We start from the raw sequence: 26,510 nt of genomic DNA, 5'->3' as shown, positions 1-26,510 counted from the left end.
GCACGCTACTTTCACACTGGCAGCGCACGATCTGCGCACCCTATGCTAAAGATAGGGTGCGCCGATCGCATGCGTGCCAATGCAAAAGTAGGCGGTGATCCCGGATGGGGCGGGCAGGGAGCCGGCTCGGGGCGGGGCTTAACGACGCAGGGCGCAGCGTTGTTTTAACGCAAATGTGAAACCAGCCTTAGGCCTGTTTCACACTTCAGTTGTTTGATATCAGTTAAAATCCACCAAAGTGTGAAAAAACGGATCCGTTTCCACTATGCAACAACGGATATACCTGATCCGTTTTGTGGATGGATCCGCGAGTGTATCAAATTTAAAGGAACAGCACTCTGGGAAAAAAGGAGAGAGAGAGACTTTTTTCGCCGCTTCCAGAATGCCGTTTAGGGTTAAAATGCATGAAAGAGAAAATTTTCCAGGTATGCACAGTTTGAAATAATGGTCCGCCGCTGGAAAAAATCGTTACATTGTCCGTATACTCCAGCTGGCGGATGCTAAAATTCAAACGGATCCATCAAAAAACGGATGCAACGGATGACCATCAGTCAAAATCCGCCGCTAATGCAAGTCTATGGGGAAGAAACATGGATTTTTGTGAGTACTCACCGTAAAATCCTTTTCTCCGAGACGCTCATTGGGGGACACAGAGACTGTGGGTGTGTGCTTCTGCCGCCTGGAGGCCGACACTAAGTGTACAAAAAAAAGAGTTAGCTCCTCCTCCGCCGCATACACCCTCGCCCCTAGGCCGGGCGTAACTCAGTTTAGTGCATAAGCAGTAGGAGAACGCGCCTTAAACTCAGGCAAGAAATTATACGTCTGAAAAAGGGACCACCCTGATCCTTACATAAGGATTTGTATAATTCAAAATAAACAGATGCCAACTGGCTAATAGGGTGGGTGCTGTGTCCCCCAATGAGCGTCTCGGAGAAAAGGATTTTACGGTGAGTACTCACAAAAATCCATGTTTCTCCTTCGTCTCATTGGGGGACACAGAGACTGTGGGACGTCCTAAAGCAGTCCTCTGGGCGGGATCTTAGCTCACCCAATCCATGCTAATTTGCGCCCCTGACTAGAGGTGCGCAACTGCTGCCTGGAGAATTTTTCTTCCCAGGCTTGCATCCGAGGATGCCTGGGTATGTACGTTATAATGTTTGACAAACGTATGTAAACTGGACCAGGTAGCTGCTTTGCATACCTGCTCCGCTGAAGCCTGGTGTCGTAGTGCCCATGAGGCACCCACTGCCCGTGCCGAGTGAGCCTTGATCCCTGCCGGAACCGGCGTGCCACTGATTTGATAAGCTTCTTGGACCGTCAGGCGAACCCATCTGGCCAAAGTCGCTCTGGACGCAGCGAGCCCCTTCCGCCGTCCCTCTGGAACCACGAATAGAGAATCTGTCTGGCGGAATGGCGCCGTCCTTGTCACATACCTCCTAAGAGCTCTTACCAGATCCAGGGTGTGCAAAGCCTTCTCTACCCTGTGCACCGGTGCCGGGCAAAACGAAGGTAAGACGATGTCCTCGTTGATATGAAATGCAGACACAACCTTCGGCAAGAAGGGGGGAGCTGGCCTTAAAACTACCTTATCCTTATAAAAGGTTAGGAACGGCGGTTTACAAGATAAGGCCGCCAATTCCGAAACCCGTCTAATAGACGTTATGGCTACTAGAAAAACGACCTTTCTGGACAGGTAAGGCAAGGATACCTCTTGCAATGGTTCGAAAGGGGCCTCCTGAAGGGCTCTGAGCACCAAGTTCAGGTCCCATGATTCCGTCGGCGCCTTATAGGGGGGTACTAAATGTGCGACCCCTTGCATAAACGTCCTAACCTGCCAGACGGAAGCGACTTTTCGTTGGAAAAGTACCGACAGGGCCGAGATTTGTGTTCTGAGGGAACTCGGGGCCAACCCTGCGTCCAGCCCTGCCTGTAGAAAAGCCAGTACGTTGGGGATCGAAAAAACCAGAGGAGCCACTTCACGATCCCTACACCAACGGAAGAAAACTTCCCAAGTTCGATGATACACCCTCGCCGAGGAAGGCTTTCGGGCACTCACCATCGTGGCCGCCACATCGCGTCTGAATCCTGCCTGTGTTAACAGCCAAGATTCAATGGCCACGCCGTCAAACACAGGGCCCCTAAGTTCGGATGGCAGATCGGCCCTTGGGACAGTAAGTCCGGCCGATCTGGAAGACGCCAGGGTACGTCCACCACTAGTTGGACCAGATCTGCGTACCAGGCCCGCCGGGGGACCAATTCGCCGTGCAGGAGGGGGGGGGGGTCTGGCTCTGTCGGTTTTACTCGCGGCCTCTTCCCCTGTACCGGAATCCCCGCTCCTGAGCGCTCTTACCTGCGCCTCCGATTCAACCCCCTGGACTCACAACCAAGGGGTGGACGGGGCCTCCATACACTGCTACTGTAGGAGAGGAACAACGTGGAGGCTGACCACTGGTTCTGCTCACACGCGCCCGATGAAGTCTGTGGGGAAACCGAGTCCTCTAATCAGGACGCGTTGCCCCTCTTTCGTTAAAAAATAGATGTCTGGAAAAAAGTTCCAGATGTGTCCCTCGGTGCGGGAGAGGACACGTGGAGGGTTACTCACACGTGGTCGCCCGTTGGTGATTTGGGGAGATCGGATCCTCTCTATAGGATCCGTCGCCCCTATCTTATCTTCATAGAAAAAAAGGAAGGGAAAAAAAAAAAAAAAAAAAAACTAGTCTGGAACTCCAGACTGCGTGTGCCTCCATCAGACACTAAGCAAAAACTGAGTTACGCCCGGCCTAGGGGCGAGGGTGTATGCGGCGGAGGAGGAGCTAACTCTTTTTTTTGTACACTTAGTGTCGGCCTCCAGGCGGCAGAAGCACACACCCACAGTCTCTGTGTCCCCCAATGAGATGAAGGAGAAAAATGGATCCGCAAAAAAATCCATTTTTTTATAAAAACGGGGGATTTTGACTGACGTCAAACAACTGAAGTGTGAAACAGGCCTAAGCCGACCCATGTATAAGCCGCCCCCCTAAATTTGCAACAAAAAACTGGGAAAACTTATTGACTCACGTATAAGCCTAGGGTGGAAAATGCAGCAGCTACTGGTAAATTTCAAAAATAAAAATAGATGCCACAAAAAGTAAAATTAATTGAGACATCAGTAGGTTAAATGTTTTTGAATATCCATATTGAATCAGGAGCCCCATATAATGCTCCATACAGTCCAAGATGGCCCCATAAGATGCTCCTTACAAAATACACTCCATATAATGCTGCACAAAGGTTAATAATGCCCCATATTCCATAGATTATGCTCTCATAAAATGCTCCATAGATTATGCCCCCATAAAATGCTCCATAGATTATGGCTCCTATGCTGCCCCATAAGATGATCCATAGATTATGTCCCCATAAGATGCTCCATAGATTATGCCCCCATATGCTACTCCATAGATTACGCCCCCATATGCTGCTCCATAATTATGCCCCATATGCTCCTGCATAGATTACGCCCCCCTATGCTGCTCCATAGATTATGCCCCCATATTCTGCTTCATAATTATGCCCCCATATGCTGCTCCATAGATTACGCCCCATATGCTGCTCCATAGATTATGCCCCCCTATGCTGCTCCATAGTTTATGCCCCATATACTTCTCCATACATTATGCCCCATATGCTGCTCCATAGATTATGCCCCCATATGCTGCTCTATAGATTATGCCCCCCTATGCTGCTCCATAGTTTATGCCCCATATACTTCTCCATACATTATGCCCCATATGCTGCTCCATAGATTATGCCCCCATATGCTGCTCTATAGATTATACCCCCATATGCTGCTCCATAGATTATGCCCCCATATGCTGCTCCACAGATTATGCCCCCATGTGCTGCTCCATAGATTACACCCCCATATGCTGCTCCATAATTATGCCTCCATATGCTGCTCCATAATTATGCTCCCATATGCTGCTCCATAGTTTATGCCCCCATATGCTGCTCCATAATTATGCCCCCATATATTGCTGCTCCATAGTTAAGCCCCCATATATTGCTGCTGCAAATAAAAAAAAATGACATACTTATCTCTCGTCGCTGGGGGCCCGGTGCCGGTGTCCTGAGCAGGCGGTGACAGGTTCTGATGTCGCCGCTGGCTCAGGACCCCAGCACTGGCGATATTTACCGATCCCCACTCCATGGCTGCGCGTCGCTCTGTCCTCTCCTCCGCGTCTTGTCAGTGATGTTCAGGCAGGGGGCGCAGAGCGCACCAACTATGTCACCGTGCCCTCTGACCTGAACATCGCAGACAGAGGACACGGAGAGGACAGAGCAGTGCACAGCTATGGACCCAGGACAGGTGAATATAGCTTATACTTACCCCCCTGGCGTGGTCTCTGCAGCCCCGCTTCTCCCGGTCTTAGGCTCCTTCCTTCAGCGGTCACGTGGTACCACTCATTAAAGTCATAAATATGCGCATATTCATGACTTTAATGAGCGGTACCATGTGACCCCTGAAGGAAGGAGCCTGAGACTGTGAGAAGCAGGGGGGCTGCAGAGACCGCGCCAGGGGGGTAAGTATGACCTGACACCCCTGCTCCCCCTCCCCCGCCGACCCCCTGGAATATGACTCGCGTATAAGCCGAGAGGGGGACTTTCAGCCCCAAAAAATGGGCTGAAGATCTAGGCTTATACGCGAGTATATACGGTATTTATCCATTTGGGATGTGTTAGACACAGCAAACTCTTCACTCAATTCAGTTTCAGATTTTTGGATATTCATTTTAGTATTAATATATCAAAATTGCTTAACTTTTCGAAAATCTAAATTGATTTATTCTGGCAGATTACCACGGATGCATGAAAGTAATTTTATCTTACATGGGTGTAATATGTTTTTCTGCTATGGAACTTGTTTGGCGAATGTATGTATTCATGAGAAAATATCATATCACCTTCCTTCTCCCAACATCAATTTGTTTTTTTTCTCTTCTTCTCCATTTCAGTATGTAATCAGTCATACTCAGTTAGAAACTAGAACTTTACAACTGTCGGTCTGGCATAATGACCGGTTTGGGCGTAACAGTTTCTTGGGTGAAGTGAATATTCCCCTTGATACATGGAATTTTGAAAATCAAGAAGATGAATGTTTTACTTTGCAACCCAAGGTGAGTGATGTAGGTAATTCATTTTACAATAGGTATATAGTCTATGCTGTTATGCAGTTAGAGTGGGTGTAAGTATGTATGTAGCTATTATCCTATGACCTGCCTTAATCATGGATTCTTTTTCTGCTGAGTAGGCCCCATGCCACGACATCAACGCAAAGCTCGGACTGCCTATCACAAGATTTCTCGCATGTGTTCTAGTGGTGTGTTTCATAGCATTTACATGTTCTGTTAGTGATTTTTTTAATGATAGGACATGCACCCATCATAGTCAATGGAGCTGATCACATGTTTGTCTTTCTGTATCATGGACCACCCAAAAAAACAAATCCCCAGACGTGCATTTTTGATCAACATATTTAGATTTATGGGTCTGTGATACATTTGGACCGTACTCCGATGGCTTCATAGTTGCATCCTAGTTGTTTTTCACTGACCGCTATGAGGAGATTGAGAAGCCTCCATCACCTTTTAATTTATTTTTGCATATGGGATAAAGTGTACAAACTATGATGGTAAAAACAGACACTCTGACCAAACACTGATATAAATCTGATTCATCACATTGATGGAATTCAATTCTTTTTTTATGTGTAAGAAACAAGACGGACGTCTTACTTAATAAGGCCATTGGCTTTATGGATAACAGAAAGCATAGGTTTCTTTTGCCAAGTCCCTATTTTGCTCAAAATGTTTTGCTTCGCAATTAATGATTGATCCTTCCAATTGCAAAATTAACGTAAGATTTTTCTACATATTAGAAATAGAAATCTTTAGATAAGGCGGCAGACATGCCACCACCTGCTCCAGGTTTAATTATAGAAGAGTCAATCTGTGGGATATTTGCCATTGAATGTGAAATAATATAGGAGATAGATGAAATAAGCCCTGAAATCTCCTGACAATTATTGCCAGATGGGCTGGAATAATTTGCTCTTATTTATGTCTTGCTTAATATATATTGCAGTTAATACCTATGTCTCATAGGTGCTCCTTAAAGCAGATTATTTTTCTATTTCACCATGTTCCTTTATGTATTACTAACTGAAGAGCCTGGCATTGCCTGGGCATAGTAACAAACTGTGGTTAGTTATAACAAATTATAATGATTACATTACACATAAAAACATTTCACATCATATATTCAACACTACAGATTTGCAACACAAATTAACTAAACGATTACCCAAGTATTGATAGTATTTTATTTTCAGCTCATTCAAGAGCCTTTTGATAAACAACATTTTTGTTTTTCCTTTCGGTGCAAAGATGAACAGATTTTTGACAGTTCCAACTCTTGAACAGATCACGTAAAGTTGACCATGAGAAAAGCATGGAGATTGCAAATCGATCCCTACTTTCAAGGACTGTCCATGAGCATTGTTAATGGACATTGCAAATAGCAGTTGAACTGGAAACTGGAGGCTTTTAAAATCAAAAAACAAATCAGATAGAATGAGTGGAATTCTTGGAATGAAGATGTCCTCTCCTTTGGCACATCCTGTTTCTGAGCTCTGTATCTAACCCTATCCTGTGTGATAATGTCTGCTGAGCTGTGTACCTAATCCTCTCCTGTGTGATGCTTTCTGCTAAGCTGTGTATCTAATCCTATCGTGTGTTACTGACTGCTCAGCCATGTATCTAATCCTATCCTGTGTGATACTGACTGCTGAGCAGTGTATCTAATCCTATTCTGTGTGATACCATCTGCTGAGCCGTGTATCTAACCCTATCCTGTGTGATACTGACTGCTGAGCCGTGTACCTAATCCTATCGTGTGTGATACTGTCTGCTGAGCCATGTATCTAATCCTATCCTTTGTGATACTGACTGCTGAGCCCTGTATCTAATCCTATTCTGTGTGATACTGTCTGCTGAGCTGTGTATTTAATACTATTCTGTGTGATACTGTGTGCTGAGCTGTGTATCTAATCCTATCCTGTGTGATACTGTCTGCTGAGCCGTGTATCTATTCCTATCCTGTGTGATACTGACTGCTGAGCAGTGTATCTAATCCTATCCTGTGTGATACCATCTGCTGAGCCGTGTATCTAACCCTATCCTGTGTGATACTGACTGCTGAGCCGTGTACCTAATCCTATCATGTCTGTTACTGATTGCTTAGCCGTGTATCTAATCCTATCCAGTGTGATACTGACTGCTGAGCCATGAATCTAATCCTATCCTTTGTGATACTGACTGCTGAGCCGTGTATCTAATCCTATTCTGTGTGATACTGTCTGCTGAGCCGTGTATCTAATACTAATCTGTGTGATACTGTGTGCTGAGCTGTGTATCTAATCCTATCCTGTGTGATACTGACTGCTGAGCCGTGTATCTAATCCTATTCTGTGTGATACTGTCTGCTGAGCCGTGTATCTAATCCTATCCTGTGTGATACTGACTGCTGAGCTGTGTATCTAATCCTATCCTGTGTGATACTGACTGCTGAGCTGTGTATCTAATCCTATCCTGTGTGATACTGACTGCTGAGCAATGCATCTAACCCTATCCTGTGTGATACTGGGCTCCCCCTGCAGTCTGTGTCAGAGGGTGGTCTGTGTTGGCATGGTAATAAATTGTATTTCCAGCTTTACAGAAGGACGATAACACCATAGAAATGATAAAAATAATAGGCCTCAGTTACCACAACTGTCTACAAAGAAAAATGCTGCTGATAGCAACCAATCACAGCTCATTTTTCATATTTTAAACAGCTCGGGGACAGCGTGGCGAGTTTTGAGTGGCGACTTTTATGTTTCGACTTTTATGTGGCGAGGTTGGTGTATGTGTGGTGAAATGTGTGCTGAGGGTGATATATGTGTTGAAGCACGTTGTAGTGTGTGGTGCATTTTGTGTGTGTGTTCATATCCCCGTGTGTGGTGAGTATCCCTTGTCAGGGCCCCACCTTAGCAACTGTACGGTATATACTCTTTGGTGCCATCGCTCTCATTCTTTAAGTCCCCCTTGTTCACATCTGGCAGCTGTCAATTTGCCTCCAACACTTTTCCTTTCACTTTTTCCCCATTATGTAGATAGGGGCAAAATTGTTTGGTGAATTGGAACGCACAGGGTTAAAATTTCGCCTCACAACATAGCCTATGACGCTCTCGGGGTCCAGACGTGTGACTGTGCAAAATTTTGTGGCTGTAGCTGCGACGGTGCAGATGCCAATCCCGGACATACACACATACATACAAATATACACACACACATTGAGCTTTATATATTAGATTTAACAATGTTTCTTTGAGCTATAATTGAATGCATTCTATTTTGGAGGTCTCTTGACTTATATAATGGGGAATTACTAAACATGCAGAACGTTCTCTAAAATTTCCAAACCAGAGGTGTACTTTTAATGAGACAAACAGACATTGGGGCTCCAAAGTGCCTGATTGGTGAGAAGGGATGTGGAACATTTTTCCTAAACCATTCTAAACATAAAAAATCCTTGGGGCTTTTCCACTGCTGTTCAGCAAAATAAAGCAAGTCTGCCCAAACTGCTTGCAGGTATAAGACATGCCAGTCCTTTACGATTTACCTCTAGAGCCTTATAGAAGTAAAAAAGTACAGATCGACAAAACTCCTCTACTGATTGGAAGAGGGCAGTTAGGAAGTAGTATTGCTCTACATCTTGAAAAATGCAGTACGAAGAAGCGACAATAAATGAATTATAGGTTGAATTTATTGACAATTTTTATTGCTTGTCAATGAGCAAATTGGATGTGGATGCATATGGAGGCAATCTTTCATATATTCATTTACAACTGAAGACAGTGACCTAACTTGAAGCTTGTGGGCCATATTGCGAAATCTTAAACAGGGTTCCCAACTTTCTAGGGTCTTTAACAGGATTGAGCTTCATCCATGTGTCGAAAGGATTTTTGGGATTCCATTGTACTTTTATCAACTCTTGGTTAAGCGATTTTAAGCTTGATTTACATTAGCAGCATGCTTTGTTTTGGTTTTTTCAACAACAGAAAACATTGCTGTTGTGTTTTATTTATATCTTATATGTATTTCAGAAATTTAACTTATAAGTGTAAAGTATAATTTTGTCTTTGTTTTTTTTTTTTAAGATGGATTCAACATCAGAAGTTACTTTGCAGTATAAAGGAGAAATTATAATTGGCTTACATTACATTCCTCCTGAAAAGAACTTGACTCTTCCATTGGAACCACTATCAACGGGTAAAGTCTAGAAAACTATTTTATAGGATATACAGTTGTGCTCAAAAGTTTACATACCCTGGCAGAATTTTTGCTTTCTTGGCCTTTTTTTCAGAGAATATGATTGATAACACCAAAACTTTTTCTCCACTCATGGTTAGTGGTTGGGTGAAACCATTTATTGTCAAACTATTGTATTTTCTCTTTTTAAATCATAATGACAACCCAAAACATCCAAATGTCCCTGATCAAAAGTTCACATACCCTGGTGATTTTGGCCTGATAACATGAACAGAAGTTGACACAAGTGGGTTTGAATGGCTACTAAAGGTAACATTCTCACCTATGACCTGTTTGATTGTAATCAGCTATACAAAAAGATATCCAAGCAATTTATAATGCCACTCAGCAGCATTCAAGCTGTGATTAAAAAATGGAAAATCAAGGGCTCTGTAAAAAGGAAACCATGCTCAGGTAGACCAACAAAAATTTTGTCTGTAACTGCCAGGAAAATTGTTCAAGATGCAATGATGCACAAATAACATCAGCTGAAATATTGGACTCTCTGAAAACTAGCGGTGTGGCTGTTTCAAGATGCACAATAAGGAAGCACTTGAAGAAAAATGGGCTACATGGTCGAGTTGCCAGAAGAAAGCCATTACTGCGCAATTGCCACAAAGTATCTCATCTACAATGCGCATAACAGCACAGAGACAAGCCTCAAATCTTCTGGAACTAGGTAATTTGGAGTGATGAGACCAAAATTGAACTTTTTGGCAACAACCATAAATGTTCCATTTGGAGAGAGGTCAACAAAGCCTATGATAAAAGGAACACCATTCCTACTGTAAAGCATGGAGGTGGATCACTGATGTTTTGGGGATGTGTGAGCTACAAAGGCACAGGAAACTAGGTCAAAGTTGCATGAAAGATGAATGCAGCACGTTATCAGCAAATATTAGAGGTAAATTTGCAAACATCAGCCCGCAAGCTGCGCATGGGATGTACTTGGATGTTTCAACATGATAACAATCCAAAACACAAGGCCAATTCAACCTGTAATTGCCAGAACAAAGTGAAGGTTCTGGTGTGGCCATCTCAGTCTCCTGACCTCAATATCATTGAGTCACTTTGGGGAGATCTCAAGCACACAGTTCATGCTAGAAAGCCCAAGAATTTACAGAAACTGGACGCTTTTTGCTAAAGAAGACTGTGCTGCTTTACCATCTGAGAAAATAAAGAACCTCATCCACAACTACCACAAAAGCCTTCAAGCTGTCATTGATGTAAGAGGGGGCAATACACGGTGTTAAGAAATGGGGTATGTAAACTTTTGATCAGGGTCATTTGGATGTTTTGGGTTGTCATTATGATTTAAAAAGAAAAAACACAGTATTTTGACAATAAATGGCTTTACCCAACCACTACCATGAGTGGAGAAAAATTTGTGATGATATAATTCATATTCTGTGAAAAAAGGTCAAGAAAGCAAAAATTCTGCCGGGGTATGTAAACTTTTGAGCACAACTGTATATAAAGGAATTTTATTCGCAAGTCTAAGCCTCTTATGCTGAAAAGGGAATTAAATCCATGAGATTATAAGACTAGGTTCTAAAATTTTTAAAATTACGCTAACAGCAAAACTGCAGCAAAAGCAACAAAAAAGATGACAAAGATGACAAGTCAGGAAAAACACCGCTGGCTTGTCTCTGAAGCATCTTCAGCCTCAAAACCTATGCAGTTACACCATCATCTATAAGATGCAGTGTGCACATGCTTTTATGCAGTTTTCGAATAATCAAACCAGGAGTGGATTTAAAAAAGAGGAACAGTACTTTCTTTTTATGCATTCTTTCTCTTTGTGATCCACACTTGATTTTGGTTTAACCCCTTCACAATATGCACCGTACAAGTACGGTGCATGTCATGTCTCCCCCTTTGATGTGGGCTCTGGCGCTGAGCCCACATCTTTTCCATCACTTGTCAGCTGTTTTTAACACCTGATATGTGTCCGGAACAGCTGTGGAATTGCGGTGCACCCACGGCTGTCAACCTGTTAAATGCCGCTGTCAAGCTCTGACAGCAGCTTTTAACATAAACCAGAAAAGAGGCATGTAAAGAGGAGGGATCACCAATAAGGTATAACAAAATACAAGATAATAAACTTTTTATTAATCATCCAAAACAAACAACATGCAGTGCAATTATAAAAACAGTTAAAACCGCACAATCGCGTTCATTTAACACAATAACCCCTGCACAAACCCTTCATGATGCTATTATTTGCAAATATGCTAACAAAGCACCTGGTATAAGTATATAAAATCTTATCAACAGGTAATGAAAAACATACACTCCACCTTCCACCTTATATAATAATGGACATTCTACTTCCGGTGTGGTCCCGGAAGTTGCGCTACTTTGGGCATGCGCATTAGAGTTTTCTCAGCGCCATTTTGGTACACCATTATGAAGACTTCATCTCAGTCTATTGCGGCTGGGCAAACCAGACACCTCCCTTCCGGTTTGTGATCATTGCACTATGTCATGGCAACCCTTGAGCCTTGCTCTCACACCTGTTCCCTGGCTGAAAGCTGATGTTATTTTGTGCATACACACTGTTTATTTGTTAGGGGTTTTTTGTGCTAATTTGAGCAGGTTTTTTGTCCTAACATTTTGTTAGACTAACTAGGTAGTTTGCATCCATTATTATATAAGGTGGAAGGTGGAGTGTATGTTTTTCATTACCTGTTGATAAGATTTTATATACTTATACCAGGTGCTTTGTTAGCATATTTGCAAATAATAGCATCATGAAGGGTTTGTGCAGGGGTTATTGTGTTAAATGAACGCGATTGTGCGGTTTTAACTGTTTTTATAATTGCACTGCATGTTGTTTGTTTTGGATGATTAATAAAAAGTTTATTATCTTGTATTTTGTTATACCTTATTGGTGATCCCTCCTCTTTACATGCCTCTTTTCTGGTTTATGATATTGGTCTTAAGCATGTAATTGGTGATCCCTTAGTGGTGCCCTCCACAATTTTTGAGGGTGACAGCAGCTTTTAACGCGCGCTTCAGGCAATCGCGCCCGAAATCCCGCCCATCGGAAACCTAATCATGTGATCGCGGGTCATCGATGGGTCAGCATGACAACCAGAAGTCTCCTGTAGACCTCTATGGTTGCTACGAGCGCCGGTCATCGGTGCTCATTGAAAGTGAGTAATTCAGCTACATATAGGCGATCTGATCAACGCCTATATGTAGCTGAACTGATTGGGTTATGGCAGCTTCTAGACACCCATGGAGACTATTGAAGCACGCCAAAAATGAAAAAAAAAAAAGGTTATAAAAATATTGAAAAAATAAAAAAAAAATAAATGTTCAAATCACCCCCCTTTTGCTCCATTCAAAATAAAACAAGAAAAAAAAAATCAAGTATACACATATTTGGCCGATCTATCAATATAAAAAAAAATAATTAACCAGATCGCTAAGCAGCATAATGAGAAAAAGTCATAACGCCAGAATTACGTTTTTTGGGTCACTGCAACATTGCAACTACCGCATGTTTGATAATACCTATAACTACCATTAGGGGTCATTTTGACCCCCATTCAAAAGTACTGACTCTGGAGTAAAAATAACTTTTTTGTTGCCAACAAATTAAAGAACATTTATTTTAACTTAGTAGTAACAGTGTTAAGATCAAGTACAGCATGCATTTTCCTTTTACATGGTCATAGCATGCGGTGTCCAACAGTTAACACAAACAGTACTTTCTTCCACTTTCCCAGTGCATTTTCCACAAACTGGTTTGCTACTGATTGCGCAAGTTTTAGTTGTTTTGTTTTCGTTGCATCTTTCAACTCCACATTTTCGACGCTTGCGGATTTCTTGTCCTTTTGGTTGTGGTTCAGACATTGCGGATGATGGGCCACTTCTTCCGACTCATTTTCAGATAAATTCTGAAGACATTTCAAAATTTCATCACTTGTCAGACCCCTCTGCTTACTCATGCTTCAAATATACGTCGCAAAAAGGGACTTGTAAGATCGCAGAAGTAATAAAACAACACTGTACAAACATGCAGAGTTGTAGCTTCAACTGTAATGTTTGCTATTGAAGTGCAGACAGAAATCGCTACAAGAGACATGGATCAAACATGTTCGACAAGTTTAGACAAAACAAAATGCTGAATCATCCCTGATATGCAAAGATACAATTACACTCTACAACTAGGGAGAAGCACTGTCATTTTCTGTACTCTGTAATATTAGGTGACTTGCCTACTACTACTTTTATGTATGGGGTCAAATTGACCCCTTCAGTACTTATAGGTATGAATTGTAAAATCCGGGCCCCTGAAAAAGTTACAATTCATTTTTGTGTCCTAAAATATACACTACCATGAATAAATAAAAGTCACAAAAAGTCAGAACTCATTTGTTAAAATTTTAGAAATTATAGGAAAAATAAATAGCAAAAGGGTCAAAATGACCCCTCCGGTAGTTCTAGTGTTAAAATGCAATAACGGCATATCTGCACCAAAATGTGCTATGATTGGGTCACCGAGGAGAAGAGCAAGCCCAAGCTAAGCCTCAGAAAACCAGAGAGGTTGGTAACTAAGCAGATTGCAGACCCCTGATCCTATCCACACAACTAGCAGTAGCCGTGGAGCGTGCCTACGATGATCCTAGACGCCTCGGCACAGCCGGAGAGCTAAGTAGGCCTAAAGCAAGAAAGGGGAAATCTAAACTTCCCCAGAGCAGACCCCAAAAGAATAGATAGCCCCCAAACATATATTGTCGGTGAGGCAAGATGAAAACACAAACGCAGGTAGGAAAATAGACTGAGCAAATGATGGGGCCCACACTGACTAGACAGGACAGGAAAGGAAAGACACTGTCTGCAATCACGCAAAAAACCCTGCAAAAAAGGCCAACACGTCTGATGCAAAAAATACTGAAGTCGCACGACTTCGCCCACTATATCAGCACTCTGGTGTATTCTGAAAGCAGAGCAAAAAGAGGCCAATCTAATAAGGGACAAAAACAAACTGGCACAAACAGTAACATATGGATGGTGATTCAGCACAGCCCCAGGCAGAGCTGGCTGACCCATACAAAACTGAAATAGACAAAACCAGATCAAATGTGAATAGAATAGCAAACGAACACTTAGCTGAGCATGCAGGGACTGAGCTGGAAACTAAGACCTCAGGAGGCAGGAAAAAATCATCAGCAGGGATAGAGGGAGTCGGCTGTCTTAAATCCAGTCTGAAACCCCAGATCTCCAATCATCCTCCTCATTATCAGGTGGCAAGCCTCTGTTAATCAGATCAGCTCCATTACCTCCAGTAACCACCAGAGGGAGCCCAGAAAGAGAACTCGCAAACCCTCTGTCAATATGACCAGCTCCACGACCTTCAGTAGTAACCAGAGGTAGGCCAGAAAGCGAATTCACAACAAAAATGGTATCATTAAAAATGGCAGCTCGGTGCACAAAAAATAAGCCCTCAATCGACCCGATATCACGAAAAATGGCGACGATACGTGTGTCGAATAATGACACAATTTTTTTAGCAAACTTTGGATTTTTTTCTCACCACTTAAATGAAAAAGAACCTAGACATCTTTGATGTCTATGAACTCGTAGTGACCTGGAGAATCATAATGGGAGGTCAGTTTTACCATTTGGTGAACATGGTAAAAAAAAAATCCAAAGAACAGTTGTGGAATTGCACTTTTTTTGCAATTACACTTGGAATTTTTTTCCCGTTTTAGTGTACATGATATGGTAAAACCAATGGTGTCGTTCAAAAGTACAAATCGTCCTGCAAAAAAACAAGACCCCATGTGGCCATATTGACAAAAATTAAAAAATGTTATGGCTCTGGGAAGAAGGAGAGTGAAAAAAACAGAAACAAAAAAACGAAAAAGGGTTCCGTCATGAAGGGGTTAAGATTTACCTGCACAAAACCTGACTGTGTGGCCTCACCCTCAGTATAAGGCCATACAGTGCAATTTTCATGCAGTTCTTGCATAAACAAAACTGGTTTTGAAATATTGTTTTCACATCTGTGAGCCAAATTTAATTGATAGTAGAAAAGAGAAAATCCAGTCAAAAATGTATTGAAATAATTTTGAAAAGAATAGAAACAGCAAAATAGTCACAGCCCCTGTTGGTCTGAAACGCATTTGCCCAGTACCTATTTGCACAGTGTTCTATTTTTTTAAATTATTTAAATACATTTTCTACATTTTATATGGGATTTCCGAAGCTGGATTTTCTCTTTTGTACTATCGATTGCGCTTCCTGTGGCACTGCTGGTTTCCTGTGCTACCGACTCCTTAATGGATGAGAGGACATAATTTTCCCTTTTTTATTCAGCCAAATTTAACAGACCAGTTTGAATAACTTGGACCACTATTGGTAATGATCCGGCTAAACAATATGCAGTCAAGAGACCCAAAACCATGCTTGTTTAGGCAAAGGCTGCTTCTTATAGAAAGTATCAGGTCTTTACATATTTGGCTAATACAGTACAATCTAAATATATTTCTAAATTATAATTTTTCAATTTAACAGGAAAGAAAAGTTTCAGACGATCAAAGAAAGTTCCTATGCCGACAGGGGGAATACTTGAAGTACTTGTTAAGGAGGCCAAGAATCTAACTGCTGTGAAATCAGGGGGAACTTCAGACACATTTGTTAAAGGGTAAGGTTTCTGTTCAGATGGTTATGCCCAAAGTTTGCAACCTGTGGCCCTGACTACTGTGAGCAGCTTGCTGAAAGTTTTAGTCTCAAAAAACCTAGAAAGTCACAACATGCACACCACTGCTCTACTGCTTTGGTCGCAGTCTTATAACAGATAATGTTGGTTTAATATATATACTCCCTTCAACATGATATAGATGGCTTGTTCTCATATTATTTCTTATTTGCAAATTTGTATTGCTTAATGTTATTTATTATTCTTCTACTATGGAGTAATATTGACAACCGTGGCTGTAAAATCCACATATGAAAAAAACGTTTCTTGGAAAATCTTCTTAGCCTAGGTGCACTGCACATTTAGTCTGTGGACTACGCCTACAGTATATATCAGGATTAGTGATGAATGAGTATGCTTGTTATTCGAGATTTCTCGATCATGCTCAGGTGTTCTCCGAGTATTTTGGCGTGCTCGGAGATTTAGTTTGTGTTGCCCCAGCTGCTTGATTTGCGGCTGCTAGACAGCCTGAATACATGTGGGGATTGCCTGTATACGCTAATGTTCACATACGCCCCCATTCCCCACATGGAGACCAAAAGTAGGTTCTTTCAAGTCTCCATTTGGCCAGTTTGTGCTTGTATACAGTTTGTTTACCTGTATAGGAAAGTGCTGCAAAATATGTTGCCCTACAGGAGGACACTGCAAATAAACATATACCAAGTAGTATGCTTTTCTTTACAACGGATCCCTATGGTGGTCGGATACCTTGGAATCTATTCTGACTGTGGCTAATATTGGGTTCATACCTCCTGACCGTATGCACCCAACAATGACCACAAACATAGTGTGTATGTAGTCTCAAACCGGTTTCTTTTCAAAGTGTGAGATACAGTACATCAAACCCATTGATAAGTATATTTACTTATGGATTTTGGGCATGTTTTGCAGTGTGGTAAAACCTACAACTCTCTGCTGCAACATTACCCACCCCCTTGTAAAATTTCAGGCATTCCTTTGACTGAATTCACATAGTTGTGTTTAAAATGGACAGCACACAAATGCAATATATATGCTATCCGGTGACATTATGGATCCCATCATTGAAAAGGTTGAGTTCAGTCTACAAGTCAGACCAAACACGGATATGACTATATTTCTATTATTTTGTGTGAACATGGCCAAATAATTCAATATGCCCTTGTACTGTCTGTTAAAAAACAGATGGCACATGTGAGATAAATACTAATGTGTGAATGAGGCCTTGTATTGAATCATGTCCTGCTCTTCCTCTCCATATAGTGGAAGATCGTACAGTGTATGAATAACATAACTAGTCTTGTTGTTATTATAGATATACATCTGTGTTTGACAATCTAAGTGATGTATGGACTGGCCGCGAGTCTCCATATCCGACCAGCTCAACAGCCTTATGGGCATGTATAAGGCTGTCGAGGATTTCAGATCACATCTTCTTCCATTCCGTGCATCAAGGTCCACAGATGTGTGAAATTGGCCTAACACCGTAATATACCACTAAATGTCCACAACTCTATGAGTCTTATGTGTTAAAATGAATTCATTATATTACTTCCTGTTGTGATGTCTATTTTGATTTTGTGATAAAAATATAAGTAGCTAAGTTTCTTTCCTCAGATATCTGCTACCAGATAACAACAAATCCACTAAGCACAAAACTCCAATAATTAAAAAGTCTGTGAATCCTCAATGGAACCATACCTTCTCCTTCACCAGCCTTCAGCCCAGTGATCTACAGAATGTCTGCCTAGAGCTTTCAGTGTGGGATAAGGAATCCTTATCAAGCAACATATTTTTGGGTGGAGTTTGTCTATGCTGTGGCAGTGGTAAGTACTAACTCAATATTGCTAGTACTACTAGTGCTCTCTGTGGGCTCCTTCAGACTTCGCACTATCCTAGTTTTTCACAGATAGACCTTGTAACTGTGATTGTCTATAGGGTAATTCACATGTCCAGTTTTTTCCTCAGACCAAGTGGTCCGCATAAAAGCACAGAGACTTGAAGAATATTGATCTCAGTGTCAGATCAAACTCACCAATGCAAGTATATATGTCCATGAAAAAATTGGACAACACTCAAATGCCATCTATGGGCTGTCATTTTTTCATGGATTGTATGATAGGAGAAGCTCAAGAACCCTTCATCAGTTTTTTTGTTCATTTGAGAAAAACTGATGAAACTCTGACCAAACTTTGATGGCAAAAACTGACATTTACCAAACTGGTTGAAATCAGATCCAAACCACTGATGAAATTGAGATTTGTTTTGTTGCATCAGAAAAAAATCACCGACATCTGAATGAGCCCTAAGAAGTGGGTATCATGAATTCATAGTGCCAACTGCATAGCAAAATGAGTTGGGCCTCATCACCTAATGGCAGGAAACTAGAACATCAGCATAAGCAGCAATAATTAAAAGTATGAATAAAAGCACCATATATTAGATAGCCCACATAGTACTTCTTGATGGCAGAAATACTAACAAGATGATATTCCCTACAAAAAGATGCAATATTCTTTCACATGAGTGGCCCCGCTTGACATTTGAACCCCATAGCAGCTGCTATGGATATAATTATCCCCATGATTACAAACCTACTTAACATTTTATATTAAAATCACAGTGTGGTCAATAGAGTTATATTTTACAGAATTTTTTTACCTATTTATAGTCTGTAAGTTATGCTGTTAGTTAGTAGCTACATTGTCAAAAGTTAAAAGTGATGTCAGGTTGTTCCTAGGACATATGAAAAATGAGGATGATTGATCTCATGGAGATCAACATCCAACACTGCGGGGACACCATCACGTGTTTCTCAACGCAGTGATTCTAGAGCACTGCCCCCATCCCTTATGGGAAATATGCAAAACATGCAAAACAGAAGCCGCGGAGACACCATCACATGTTTCTCAACGCAAGCAATGACTAGCCAGGTCTTTCACCGGGAAGGAACAACCACGGGAAGGGCAGTCTCCAATGAAGGAAACCACCTATGCCAAAACATGGTATCCATCCACAGACACCTGTCTCCGCAGTGTTGGATGTTGATCTCCATGAGGTCAATCATCCTCATTTTTCACAGTCTTCTACTAGGCATTGATCCTGCTAGCCAGTTTCCTACTCCACACTGATGAGGGGCAAATACCCCGAAACAGCTGTCTGTGGATGGATACCATGTTTTGGCATAGGTGGTTTCCTTCATTGGAGACTGCCCTTCCCGTGGTTGTTCCTTCCCAGTGAAAGACCTGGCTAGTCATTGCTTGCGTTGAGAAACATGTGATGGTGTCTCCGCGGCTTCTGTTTTGCATGTTTTGCATATTTCCCATAAGGGATGGGGGCAGTGCTCTAGAATCACTGCGTTGAGAAACACGTGATGGTGTCTCCGCAGTGTTGGATGTTGATCTCCATGAGGGCAATCATCCTCATTTTTCACAGTCTTCTACTAGGCATTGCTCCTGCTAGCCAGTTTCCTACTCCACACTGATGAGGGGCAAATACCCCGAAACAGCTGTCAGTGGATGGATACCATGTTTTGGCATAGGTGGTTTCCTACATTGGAGACTGCCCTTACCGGGGTTCTTCGTTCCTAGGACATATAACTGACTGCGGACAATTTTTTTTAACTTAAAGGGGTTGTCCAGCCTTAAGGTATGCGCCCAGGTTCAGGAATTGCTGCGGATTTGACGCTGCATATTTATGCAGCGTCAAACCCACAGTGGCCAGATGTTACAGCTTAGTGTATGGGATTTCTAGAAATCCCATATCCACTATGAGTCCATGTGCGCCTGCGGATCACCCGCGGACGCTGACATGCAGTGCGTCTTTCAAGACCGCAGCATGTCAATTTGTCTTGCGGAGAAGCGAGGCTATGCAACAGAAATTTAAGCAATAGAATGTATTGAATGCGGTAAATCCGCATGGTTCAGTGAACACATGCGGATTTACCTGTGTTCAATAGATGCCAGCACTTTGGATGCGGTGAACATACTGTACGTACTTCCAGATCGTGGGCACATACATAATTCCGGATAGTGGGCACATATTTCTAGATCATGGGCACATACATAATTCCGGATAGTGGGCACATACATACATCCAGATCGTGGACACATACATAATTCTGGATAGTGGGCACATACATACTTCTGGATCGTGGGCACATACATAATTGTGGATAGTGGGTACATACAGTACATACTTCCAGATCATGGCTACATACAGTACATACTTGCGGATCGTGGACACATATATACTTCTAGATAGTGGGCACATACATAATTCCATATAGTAGGTACATACATACTTCTGGATCGTGGGCACATACATACATCCAGATCGTGGACACATACATAATTCCGGATAGTGGGCACATACATACTTCTGGATCGTGGGCACATACATAATTGTGGATAGTGGGTACATACAGTACATACTTCCAGATCATGGCTACATACAGTACATACTTGCGGTTCGAGGGCACATATATACTTCTAGATAGTGGGCACATACATAATTCCATATAGTAGGTACAGTTCATAGAATCATAGAATCGTAGAGTTGGAAGGGACCTCCTGGGCCATCTGGTCCAACCCCCTGCTCAAAGCAGGATTCGCTAAATCATCCCAGTCAGATGTCTGTCCAGCCTCTGTTTGAAGGCTTCCATTGAAGGAGAACTCACCACTTCTCGTGGCAGCCTGTTCCACTCATTGATCACTCTAACTGTCAAAAAGTTTTTTCTAATATCTAAGGCTAGTTTCACACTTGCTTTTTTTTGCAGCGCGTTTTTCCCGCAAAAAAACGCATTAAAAAAACGCATACAAATGCATACAAACGCTGCGTTTTTTTCCAGCATTTTAATGCGCATGCAGGAAAAAAACGCAGCGTTTTTGCGCGTTTGTATGCGTTTTTTGTGCGTTTGCGTTTTTTTACAGATTTTGGAAAAACCCCACAAAAAAGAAAAAACAACCATTCAACAACACACAAGACCAATGGGACTTCATTGTGGGTGTGGTATGTTAATATATATACACCCTGTCTACAGTATTCTTCACATTTGCTTGATTCTTCTCGTGACCATGGATCTGCGCTGGAAGAGTTTTCACTTCAACTTGGATTTGGACATCGCGATGGCTCAGGCGTATGCAGTTGCTTGCCATGAACAAAGGAAGAGAGAGAGGCAGCGAAGACGGCGGCGTATGTGGATACATCCGATTGTTGAACTCCGGGAGAGCCGTGGGGCATACCACACCCTCTACAGCGAGCTACGTGCAAACCCGGAGAAATTTACTGATTATATCCGGATGTCCCACGAAAGTTTCATGGATTTGCTTGCTCGTGTCCAACAATCCATCCGGAGACAGGACACACAGCTCCGTCGTGCGATTCCTCCTGAGGAACGGCTACTGGTGACATTACGGTATGTTTTAAAAACAAAGGGGTGTGGTCTGATGTTTTTTTTTGTAAATTTAGTATTCAAAACCTTGGGTAATTAGTTTTCGTGAATGTACTAATATTTTTTTTATAGTTTTTAAAAATAATATACATAAATATTAATTTTACTTCTTTGTCTGTTCACAGATTCCTGGCGACTGGAGAAACCCTATCCTCACTACACTTCCAGTACCGTATTGGAATCTCTACCTTGTCTGGAATTGTTGCTGACACCTGCCGGGCTCTCTGGAATGTTCTTTGCCCAGAATTTATGCCCCTGCCCACCGCTGAAAAGTGGATGGAAATTGCTGACAAATTCTGGACAGTATGCAATTTTCCCAACTGTTTGGGAGCTGTTGATGGGAAACACATACGGATCATCAAACCCCAAAGAACGGGATCTGAGTACTATAATTACAAAAAGTACTTTTCAATAGTACTCATTGCAATTGCGGATGCCGGATGTATGTTTGTAGCAGTGGACATTGGAGCATTTGGCCGTGGTAATGACTCGCAGGCTTTTAAAAACTCAGACATGGGCCGGAGGTTGTATGGCAACCAATTTAATTTCCCTATGCCACGGCCTCTTCCTCACACCGAAGCTCCGCCACTGCCCTTTGTAATGGTTGGCGATGAGGCTTTTCAAATGTGCGGAAACTTACTGAAACCCTACTCCAGCCGGGACTTGGACCACACCAAAAAAATTTTTAATTACAGGCTGACCAGGGCCAGAAGAACTGTCGAGTGTGCTTTTGGGATTCTTGTTTCCAGATGGCGAATTCTGGGCACGGCCATTAATCTTAAACTTGAAACAGTCGATGAGGTGGTGAAGGCCTGTGTGGTTCTACATAACTTTGTGATGGCTAAAGAGCACCCGACCTTTGAACTGGACGATGATGCTCCTAACCCATTGCCTGAATTCACTCAGCACACTCTCAGGTCATCCGTTGAAGTTGGCCAAATGAGGGACAAATTTGCGGCCTACTTTATTTCTGATGTAGGACGGGTGCACTGGCAAGATGAAATGGTGTAATGTTGTTGTTTATGGTAATAAAAATCCTTATTTGATACCATTACTGAGTGCACTATATTTTTTAAACTCCGATTAATTAAAAAACTTCCCATGTATAACTGAATTTTGTTATGTTCACACACCTGGGCAGGTAAATACACATACGAGTTAAAATGCAGCATTGCTAGTCTGCGTTAAATATATTGGAATGAGCAAAGCTGCAGGCCATGAATCAGGAAACCATTTTTTTTCAAGATAAAATTGTGCAAATAGTTTAAAACAAAGTATGTGATTTTCTCAAAACACAACACTCAAAACCCAACCCCAATGAAAGTCCATGGGGAATACAAGTCAGCATTGAGTGGATGAATGTAATCTGCTCCATTAAAAGTTATTACACTAGGCCTTTGAATGACTATACTAGGCCGTGGTATTTCAAATATGAGTATACTAGGCCTTGGGGCTAGTAGTATATGTGAAATACCACGGCCTAGTATAGTCATACCAAGGCCTACTGTAATAACTCGATTTTTAAATAGCATCTTGTTTCACCAAAAACAAACTGGTGAAACTAGAAAGAAACTTATTTTTTAGACAAGTTTCAACAGTTTGTTTTTCATGAAACCAGATTCTATTTTGTAAAACTAGAGTTATTACACTAGGCCTTGGAATGACTATACTAGGCCGTGGTATTTCAAATATGAGTATACTAGGCCTTGGGGCTAGTAGTATATGTGAAATACCACGGCCTAGTATAGTCATACCAAGGCCTACTGTAATAACTCGATTTTTAACAACTAGCATCTTGTTTCACCAAAAACAAACTGGTGAAACTAGAAAGAAACTTATTTTTTAGACAAGTTTCAACAGTTTGTTTTTCATGAAACCAGATTCTATTTTGTAAAACTAGAGTTATTACACTAGGCCTTGGAATGACTATACTAGGCCGTGGTATTTCAAATATGAGTATACTAGGCCTTGGGGCTAGTAGTATATGTGAAATACCACGGCCTAGTATAGTCATACCAAGGCCTACTGTAATAACTCGATTTTTAACAACTAGCATTTTAAACAACTAGCATCTTGTTTCACCAAAAACAAAGTGGTGAAACTAGAAAGAAACTTTATTTTTTAGACAAGTTTCAACAATTTGTTTTTCATGAAACCAGATTCTATTTGGTAAAACTAGAGTTATTACACTAGGCCTTTGAATGACTATACTAGTCCATGTTATTTCACATATGACTATACTAGCCCTTGGGTTGGTTTTTAACATGTATTTACCCATCAGTGTGTGTGAGCGGCGCAAACAACATTAATGAAACTTATTAATGGTGAACCACAAATGTAAATTTATTTTTTATCACAAAAAAAAAATTTAAAAATTATTTTTTACGGCGTTTGGGGGCAGATGGTTTCAATTTGGGGGTGTGCAGGGAATATGCAACACTTGCAGTTGAAGACGGTGTTTGAGGGGAAGGGGCAACAAAACTTGTGGGGGAAGGTAGTCCAGTTAAGGGAATTAAACTTGGAACACTTGTAGGAGAGGAAATCTGTTCAGTTACATTAGTTGTAATGGCATGTCGCCGTAGGCTTGTGTGCCTGGACCGACTTTGGCCCAATGCCCGCCTTGATTGATTTCGCCTTGAAGTAGGGGCAAATATGGAATGTAGGTCCCCCGTCTGCTGGTATGGCTGCTGCTGCTGAGGTGGCGGCTGCTGCTGCAGAGGTTGCGGCTGCTGCTGAGGTGGCGGCTGCTGCTGAGGTGGCAGCTGCTGCTGAGGTGGTTGCTGCTGCTGAGGTGGTTGCTGCTGCTGCTGAGGTGGCGGCTGCTGCTGAGGTGGTTGCTGCTGCTGCTGAGGTGGCGGCTGCTGCTGAGGTGGCTGCTGCTGCTGAGGTGGCGGCTGCTGAGTTGGCTGCTGCTGCTGAGGTGGCTGATGCTGCTCTTCTTGGTCAGTGCTCGTCCTTGCAGGAGGACTGGTGGCGGCAGTGATGGCCCAGGTTTGCAGAGTGGTGGTGGCAGGGCTACTACATGTTGTTGTAGCGGCAGGGCTGTTCCATGTTTGCCTAGTGGTGGCTGAGCTCCACGCATGCATGGGATTGGCGGTGGTGCTCCAGACAGGAGCAGCGCTTGCCATGGTGGTGTCGGTGAAGTGACCAGCTGCACTCAGACTTGTGGTGGTGTAACGGTGGGTGTCCAGCCTTTGAAGAGAGGTGTCCGTGCAGTGGTATGCAGCACAAGTCGGTAGTGAGGTGAAGCGAGTCAATGGTGGCACAGGTGGAAAGGACACCACTGACTGCTGACCGTACCGATTATGCTGCATAGCCTGCAAGAAAGCATTGTTGCAGGCCTGCAGCACATTCAGCTGTTGATCAGGACTAAGGTGTTCCGCCATGCCCTTTTCAATCTTACTAAAAAAATGGTGTGCTGGTCTGTTGAGGTCGGCCTCCAGACGGTCAAGGCGCTGTTCTACAGAATTGAAGCGGTGTTCAAAGTGGTTAAAACCACGTTCCATCAGTGCAAAACCGCTTTCAACTCTGTCGGACAGTGACTTGAGGCTGGAATTAAATGTCTCGCTCAAATGCATAAACTCGGGCAAGACATTCCTGTCCAAGGCCCTCTGCCGCTGGCGGGTAGTGCCCGCATAACCAGTGGCAGAGACCTGGGACAGGGGAACACCTGATGGCCCAGCTTCCTGGTCACCAGCTGTGTGTGTGTGGGACCTGCAAGGTGCTTCCTGGCTGTCGGATGGCTGGGACGGGTCAGAGGACGTCCGAGGAAGGACCGCTCCAGGGCCAGGTTGCAGGGTGCTGCTCCAGGTGCTGTGGAAGAAAGGAAAATCATTACTACCATGCCTTTACAAGAAGCATCAGCTGTGGATTAGAAAAACACAGATTAATAAAAATAAAAACCCAAAATGTATAATACTTACGATCTTGTGGCAAGGACCGGTCTTAGGAACTGCAACGCGTGATAGTGACGGTATCTAGTTCTGGTCCTTGACGCAGATCCACTGCGAACCTGGCCCTCAGCACGAACATCACTGTTGAAGCGGTCCTTGATCGAACGCCAACGTGTTCGGACTTTGTCCACTGTTGATAAAAAAAAACAGTGCCGTCAAGTACAACAGTCACTGCTTCACAATTTAGCAATACAATACTCAAAGCAGTCACTGTACACCCCGATGACACTGTTGGGTTTCCTGCTAGAATACGCCTAGCACGAAACCCAACAGTGCCGTCAAGGACAACAGTCACTGCGGCACAATGTAGCAATACAATACTCAAAGCAGTCACTGTACACCCCGATGACACTGTTGGGTTTCCTGCTAGAATACACCTAGCACGAAACCCAACAGTGCCGTCAAGGACAACAGTCACTGCGGCACAATGTAGCAATACAATACTCAAAGCAGTCACTGTAGACCACGATGACACTGTTGGGTTTCCTGCTAGAATACGCCTAGCACGAAACCCAACAGTGCCGTCAAGGACAACAGTCACTGCGGCACAATGTAGCAATACAATACTCAAAGCAGTCACTGTAGACCCCGATGACACTGTTGGGTTTCCTGCTAGAATACGCCTAGCACGAAACCCAACAGTGCCGTCAAGGACAACAGTCACTGCGGCACAATGTAGCAATACAATACTCAAAGCAGTCACTGTAGACCCCGATGACACTGTTGGGTTTCCTGCTAGAATACGCCTAGCACGAAACCCAACAGTGCCGTCAAGGACAACAGTCACTGCGGCACAATGTAGCAATACAATACTCAAAGCAGTCACTGTAGACCACGATGACACTGTTGGGTTTCCTGCTAGAATACGCCTAGCACGAAACCCAACAGTGCCGTCAAGGACAACAGTCACTGCGGCACAATGTAGCAATACAATACTCAAAGCAGTCACTGTAGACCACGATGACACTGTTGGGTTTCCTGCTAGAATACGCCTAGCACGAAACCCAACAGTGCCGTCAAGG

At 42.8% G+C, this 26,510-nt stretch overlaps 1 protein-coding gene across 4 annotated transcripts in view; it reads left to right on the top strand.

Moving 5' to 3' along the window:
- The window catches only part of SYTL5 (synaptotagmin like 5), a 378,504-nt gene that overhangs the window by 337,509 nt on the left and 14,485 nt on the right, over positions 1–26,510 (top strand). For all 4 annotated transcript variants that reach the window (XR_012228981.1, XM_073566026.1, XM_073566027.1 and 1 more), the window contains 4 exons: positions 4,995–5,156; positions 9,239–9,350; positions 15,921–16,050; positions 17,701–17,909. Coding sequence is in view for 3 of the 4 variants with exons in the window: in XM_073566026.1 (XP_073422127.1) it covers positions 4,995–5,156; positions 9,239–9,350; positions 15,921–16,050; positions 17,701–17,909 (613 nt within the window). In the remaining variant the exon portion in view is untranslated. The remainder of the gene's footprint in view (positions 1–4,994; positions 5,157–9,238; positions 9,351–15,920; positions 16,051–17,700; positions 17,910–26,510) is intronic.

Source organism: Dendrobates tinctorius, unplaced genomic scaffold, assembly GCF_039654945.1.
Source record: "Dendrobates tinctorius isolate UK_male_01 unplaced genomic scaffold, ASM3965494v1 ptg000016l, whole genome shotgun sequence".
Lineage (NCBI taxonomy): Eukaryota > Metazoa > Chordata > Amphibia > Anura > Dendrobatidae > Dendrobates > Dendrobates tinctorius.
The sequence above is the reverse complement of the archived record's forward strand: the minus strand, read 5'-3'. Positions and strand labels throughout refer to the sequence as shown.